The sequence below is a fragment of the Paramisgurnus dabryanus genome, chromosome 24 (assembly GCF_030506205.2).
Source record: "Paramisgurnus dabryanus chromosome 24, PD_genome_1.1, whole genome shotgun sequence".
NCBI classification, from domain to species: Eukaryota; Metazoa; Chordata; class Actinopteri; order Cypriniformes; family Cobitidae; genus Paramisgurnus; species Paramisgurnus dabryanus.
Window position 1 is genome coordinate 1,171,457 of NC_133360.1, and position 7,371 is coordinate 1,178,827.

General features: G+C 36.3%; 1 protein-coding gene across 1 annotated transcript; it reads right to left on the bottom strand.

The window, feature by feature from the left end:
* Positions 1–2,101: 2,101 nt before the first annotated feature.
* On the bottom strand, positions 2,102–6,759 carry LOC135721302 (uncharacterized). The gene is made up of 5 exons (XM_065243489.1): positions 6,624–6,759; positions 4,824–5,135; positions 4,519–4,560; positions 2,571–2,674; positions 2,102–2,467 (listed from the first exon to the last, which is right to left on the bottom strand). The coding sequence occupies exons 1-5, from the start codon at positions 6,730–6,732 to the stop codon at positions 2,420–2,422; spliced, it is 615 nt and encodes a 204-aa protein (XP_065099561.1). The 5' UTR covers positions 6,733–6,759; the 3' UTR covers positions 2,102–2,419.
* Between the last annotated feature and the right edge of the window lie 612 nt (positions 6,760–7,371).

Below are 7,371 nucleotides of genomic sequence, written 5' to 3' on the forward strand. Positions count from 1 at the left end.
CTGTATGAGGGCTTTCTGGGGGCTAAGTGAGGGCTGCTCGCACAGGGCCAGCGCTAAAGGGCCAACGTTTTGCCAATGAGCAAACCTACGTGGGGCCCTTAGACTAGCCCTAAGTGGGCCCATAAGGGCCATCGTAGGCTTACTTGCAGGGCACTGTGCAGGCTGGTGGTGGTGGTTTAATGGTGTGGGGGATGTTTTTTTGGCACACTTTAGGCCCCTTAGTGCCAGTTGGCCATCGTTAAAATGCCACAGCCTACCTGAGCATTGTTTCTGATCATGTCCATCCCTTTATGACCACCATGTACTGTTTCTTGAACATGACATTGAGTTCACTGTACTAAAATGGCCCCCTCAGTCACCAGATCTCAACCCAATAGAGCATTAAACATACACAATACTGTATGGTGTGCATAAACCTTAACCCAAAAACCTTACTCTTCATACATAAGATAATTGTGACCCTGCCTATGAAAACCCAGCTGAAGTATTTATTTTTGATTTACTGTCTACATAATGTAACAAACATTTTGTGAAATCATAGTGAAATAAATATTTGAAATCAAACTGTGATGCTCTTTATCTCACACTTAGGTGGTGTTTACATTAGAGCATTTGAAATAGGTTTATGTTGATGTTATTAACCAAACAGAAAGGTCTTTATGATTTAAAATGGAAGCATTCAAGTAAACAGTACACTTTTCTGAAAACTGACATGTGTGCACGATATTATTTTTGAAACCGGAGAGGTTGAAATGTCCATTTATGAAAATAGCCGCCCTGTATAAACGTAGGCTAAAGTGCAACCCCAGAGTTCTCAAACTAAAACAGGGTCTGCAGCGTTTACCAACGGCTCTATTTATGGGGGTTGAAAACACTGGAGTAGTTTAAAATACCTTACAGTAGATTATGTAAGAGATAACAGAGTTAATTCATGATTTAGGCTTATTATTATTATTGATTGTTAGTCAATTTAATATTTAAAGTAAAATATGAACTGGCAATACTGTTCTGATTCTCCAGAGAAAATGAGAACACCCAGGTGCAGGCTTAGATGAACACAAAGGCTTTATTTAAAAAAAGACAATAAAAACAAGACTCACAATGGGGCAAAACAAGGTAAACGTAATAATAAACAATACAAAACAGACTTGACTAACAAAACAAAGAACTTGAAAAAAACTTCACTTATAGTTACTAACAAAACAAGGATTTGACAAAGCTTCTCTTACAAAGTTTAATCTTTTTCAACTCTCGACGTTCAGCGCAGAGCGTGGAAAAAACGCAGAAAGCCGGCTTATTTGATTGGAATCAATTAAAGACATGTGCCGGCCGTGGGCGTAAAAGCTTTGGTGTGCACGCCCTAAATTACCATTACACGCACAGCATATGACAGTTGACCCATCACGTCACCACCGCCACAGTGCGCAACCTTTGTTGATTCTTCTCGTAGCCTTGTTGGAGCAAGAGTTGCATAAAGTTTTGCTGTTGATAGGCAGAAGCTGAATGTCTTCGACGTGACGAGACTTGAAGCACAGCAGGGGTTGTTGTGTAGGTAGGTTGTTCTTTTTCTTGGTCTTTTATATTAATAGGTCTGTATAGTTATCAGGTTCCATTTGTGCTGATGGTAGGCTACTTGAATGGCGCAAAACAAAGCCCACTTTAGCCTGTTTCATTAGCCCATTAATGACGCTGTTGTGATGTTGAGAGAGGTACGAGATAAAAATAAAGCACTTTAATTGGAATGATTTTAGCGTGTGTGATTTATGCGGGTATGAGTCGGGTAACGGGACAAATATTAACGGGTCTGGGTGGGTCCGGATTGAAGTTTGATATTATCACGGGTGACGGGTCAGATCCTGCCTCAAGACTAGTAATAAAACAAGGACATGAGGGCAGAATCATGACACAATACTATGGGTAGTTCTCATAAATAAATCATTTAATAAATGAAAAGGAGCAGGAAATCAGTCACAAGCCCCCCAAGAGATTAAAATCCCCCCCCCAATTATGCCACCCTGGCCCTCCCTTTTCCACCCTGCATTTACACTAATCAGTTCTAAATGAATAACAAGAACGTTTCAAAATAAGTAATTAGGTCAAGTTCACTGATATTTTTAAATAACAAATCTTAATTAGTTGTAAATATCACCAGTTATATGTATACAGATTTCTGGGGACTAATTCAAGTATTTTTTAGAAATATGCAAGGCAGCCATCTAAACATTATTTAATCAATTACCAATGTTGAACAAGAAAGACTGATGCATGTGTGACTGTAAATTGCACATACACAGCTTGCCTGACACTGCGTGACATAAAAAACAGATGAAACAGAATACTCAAAAAGGTCCATGTTGCTGAAGCTTGATGTTTTTAGGAACCTTAAAAATACTGCTGAATTTTAAATTATGTGCTTTTCTTAATCCATCAGAATCATTTTAGCATTCAATGGTTGTGAAGAAATGCGCTGAAAAATAGAAAGATATGAAATTATATGATGTTTTCTTCCTCATTAGCAGTGATTTTAATGTGTTTTTGCTTGCTGTATGTAGGCTGAAGGTAAGACTTACCTTTCTTACTGTTGTACAGTACATGTGGACACAAATGATGATACAGATCACAGAAAACATTAAATATACAACTGAAATTACAAAGACTCGCTGGACAGGAGAATCTACAAAAAATAAGGAAAACTAAATTTAAAATTTTATTAACACAAAATAAAATAGTGAAACAGCTGTAAGACTAATACATCTTCAACGATCATCTGTCAATCACAGTCATCTAACCTTGTTCATTTGGGTCACTTTCTGTGATTTGGACTACACTATTTTGCACGTTCAGCACAATTCATATGAACTGGGTGTCTCTCTGACCTCTATAGCCAGTGGTTCCCATGGTCTATCACATCTCACATGCACTTTTTCTTCATGTGCAAGTGATTTGGAAGTTTGGGTGTACTTCTTTTCCTGGATCTTATTGAGGTTGTTTCCCTACTCAGCAAACAAAACAAAACTTTGCTAGGGACAGTCCATTCTTTAGTGGTGATGTTGATTGCAATAAGTGTTTTATTGACCATAACAACCTTCAGATTCTGTGTACTGAAATCTATCCAGTGGTTGGTTAGTCCAGCTACGTATGATGTCTCATTGCATCCCAGTTCTGACAGAAAAGACAAATTCACTTTTGGATGAACATAGACGAATTTGGTAAATATGTGTTTCCTTCATATTTTGTGTGAATATCTTGTTGCCCAAAAAAGTTCTGATAAGTTTTTATGCACACTTGTGTGCATCTTGGCATTTACATCCAATGGTTTTTGTGCAATATCCCAAAATGCGCATTAAAAAACAGTGCATGGAAACATGCCTATCTCCTTAGGTTGCTGGCATCTGTGGGATTGACAACACTGCCCTATTGCAATAATGTTCATGCTCTCCTCAGTTTTGCCCATGGTTATGCAAATGTAGTGCTGACATATTTGGTATTTGCCTACAACCTAGGGCTCTATATAGGTCTTTCTTGTTCTCTAGTTTTGATATTTCTGCAATAGCTCATATGTTTTCTATGTCAGGTTCAACAAGCCTAAGACATCTTAAAAAGTGAAGTCAATACATTTTCCACCAGCTCGTCCCCCTCGTGGCTAGCTGCAGTATAGGTCATGAATCCCAGCCTCTCCTTGTAAATTAATGGGACTTGTCTAAGTACTATTTTTCCTTGTGTCACTTTATTTCTGTCATGTACTCGTTTTATAAGACCAAGCTGTATGCAGTTTCAATCCCAGAATAACTTTTATAAGTTTATTTTCTTCAACAAGCACTATAACGGCATTCCTCATTTTCTCATTACTAGACAAGTAAACTCTGCACTCATCCTGGTGACTATGGGCTTGTAATCATTCGTTCTTATTGTCACAAACCTTTGGCTTTTTCTTAGTCTTTTAAAGTCTTTCATGGGCTGGATGTTTGCGTGAGCTTATTTCATCAATTGCTCTGAAATATCAGAGAAAGCTCTTATGAAATGTTGCAGCACTAACAACACAAGCAAGCTGTACTCTGACATACAGCACATATTTGTCATAGTCTTACTGTACCCATGTGTTCATTGTCATCACCAACTCCCTGTTTGTTTGGATATCATCCTCACCCATTTCTTGTTTAGTTACCATTAGTCCTTGTATATATACCATTGTTTGTCATTGTTAATGTTACGCTTATTCCCTGCCATTCTGCCTGTTTGTTGTTGTTGTATTATTATTAAAGCATTTCATCTATTCCTACTTCTCGTCTCCATTGTCCTTTCCAGTCACATAGCATGACAATATTAGTGCAGGTCAATTTAAACCAAGGGGCTCTGTCAACTTTGGGTTTCAAAAATGCTATTCACAAACGTAAGGGTGATGTCATTACAGAATCTGTATGAATAACAGTTTTTTCAATAAATGTATATTTTAAATCTGATTTGTTAAAGACACTTTACAAAAAGCAAATTGCATATTTTCTTGTAAAGGAACTCAACTATTTTGGACTCTGATGGGATTCGTCAGAACAGGTTGATGAGCTGGAAAACAAGAGAGGAAAATTTTTTATTTCTATCTCAGAGCTCATAATACAGACATTTTCCATCTTTGTAAATTCTTAACTTAAGATATGATACGTTAAATTAGGGGTTTCACCAAATTCACTGCACAGAAACAAATCTTCAATTAATTAAGGATTAATTAATTGAAGATTTGGCTATTCTGTAATTTGTCATAAATGAGATCCTAATTGGAAATACAAGATTACCAAACAGAAAAGATATACTAAATCTAAATCACCCACCATGTACAGTAACATTGAATTTCTTGTATGAGACTTTATTGTTTCTGCTTATCTTAAGTGTATAATCTCCAGAGTGTTGCGTTCTGATGTTTGTGATGATGAGATCTCCAGTCTGATCATTGACCATCACTCTGTCTCTGAATCTCTCATCTTCAGATAACAAGATGCTTCCAGACATTTTACTGATTCTTGCAACAAAAGTGTTTTCAGGTCCATAATACCACACAATCCGATCATCTTTCTGTCTGACAATATCAGTGTGTAGAGTAACAGAATCACCCTCCATCACTGACACTTTATTCCCAAACACATCTGCACACACAAACAGTGACAGAAACTTTATGAATACACACACACACACACACACACACACACACACACACACACACACACACACACACACACACACACACACACACACACACACACACACACACACACACACACACACACACACACACACACACACACACACACACACACACACACACACACACACACACACATTCTGGTTTCCATGTTTTATGGGGACATTCCATAGACGTAATTAATTTTATACCGTACAAACTCTATATTCTATTCCCCTAACCTACCCCAATCCCTAACCCAACCATCACAGAAACCCTTCTACTACTTCACATTTTCAAGAAACATCATTCAATTCAATTCAATTAAATTCAATTCAATTTTATGTATATAGCGCTTTTCACAAATGTTAATTGTTGCAAAGCAGCTTTACATGAGTAGATGTAAAGGAGAACACAGAAAAGCAATAGATAATATAAGCAGTAGAACATAGCTGCTAAGGTTAAACCGTATTACTGTAATAGTGTTACATATACAGTAAAGTGCTAAGCTAAGCCAAAGTTGGCTGACTCTCCCTGGGACTAAAAAACCCCTAGGAAAAAAACCCGGTGGGAAAAATCCTAGAAGGACAAAAACCCTCCGTTTGATTTATAAGCTTGTTTCCTCATGGGGACATCAAAATGTCCCCACAAGGTCACAAAAACACTGGTATTCCTATCTTTGTGGGGTCAATTGGTCCCCACAACGTGATAATTACCAGGCACACACAAACACACACACACACACACACACACACACACACACACACACACGCATGCACGCACACACAAACACACACACACACACACGCACGCACGCACGCACACACACACACACACACACAGAATTACAATGAAAAAAAATATTTTTTGCACTTAACTTTTTAAGTTTAATCAACTTTAAATTGCTATAAATTATAAAAATTGGTTGAATTAGCTAAGTTATTTTACACTTTATTTTTTAATCATTTATAGCAGTTTCTCACACTTGTCAAGAAAGTTTAAATTAATTTAAATGTTTTAGTTGATTTACAGTGTATACTTAGGGACTTAATGTACAAGTTGTGTTGGGTTTTCAGTACATGAAGTGAGTAGAGTTTAGATGTTATTTTCATGTTAAGAAAACTTGATTCAAACGTGAGGAACCACTGTTTATATATATATGTATATATATATATATATATATATATATATATATATATATATATATATATATATATATATATATATATATATTACTGACTGTCCTGCTTTATGACAGAATGCACATTTGTACATTTACAATCTCACACGCCTATGTGAAATAAAATTTAATTCAAACATTTTAAAAACATTTTAAAACTCAAATAACTTTGTATCCACAAACAATTTTAGATGTGTTTCAATTTGACTGAAGTGTCAGATAAACAGCTGTGGTCTAATAATTGAAAGAAAAGATTATAAAATATAAACTTACCTTTCACAATCAAAAAGAAAAGACAGTAGAAAATAAAGATGCACATGACTATAGAAGAGTTGATGTTAAAATTAAGTTTGTGAAGTAGATGAGAATCTATCGGGCTCATATACAGACTAGCAGATCATAATGTACAGACTGCTGCCCTTGTAAAAATAGAAAATGAAAGTATTCCCTGTGGGGGAACGCTTTTGTTTAGTTGCCACCTACCAATCCTAGTGACAACATTCCACCTCAATTCACTCTTTAATCAATCATGAATTAGGTTTACAAACATAGCTTTTTATTGGTGTACCCTAAAATTCTTGGGCCTCAGTTTGCTCATTGTAGGCCTAGTCTGTACTAAGCAGGTTTTATAGTAGTTTTTGTCACTCTTTAATTTGTTAAGATTGAAAGATCTGCTAAGATATCTGTTTTTCCAACTTATGCCCCAGATACAAAATTAACTGTGAAACTCTTATTTAAATAATGTACATGGCAAATTGAAAATGAATTTAAAAAGTGCCACTATTTGGCCATGTTTCTTTCTTAAATTGTGGGTGTGTATCTTTAGTGCGCTAGAGTTTTCCTGGTTTGTGTTCATTCCTTGGTATGGGTACACGTGGCAGGTGTACTGGATGAACTTCTACACCACAGTGAGATCCTTGTTTACCTTCCATTTTGTGGCTATAGCTAAAGATATAGTCAACGTTTGAATGTTTTATGTCTTTTTATTTCCTCAAGTTTTCCCCTTGAAGTGTGTAATAAA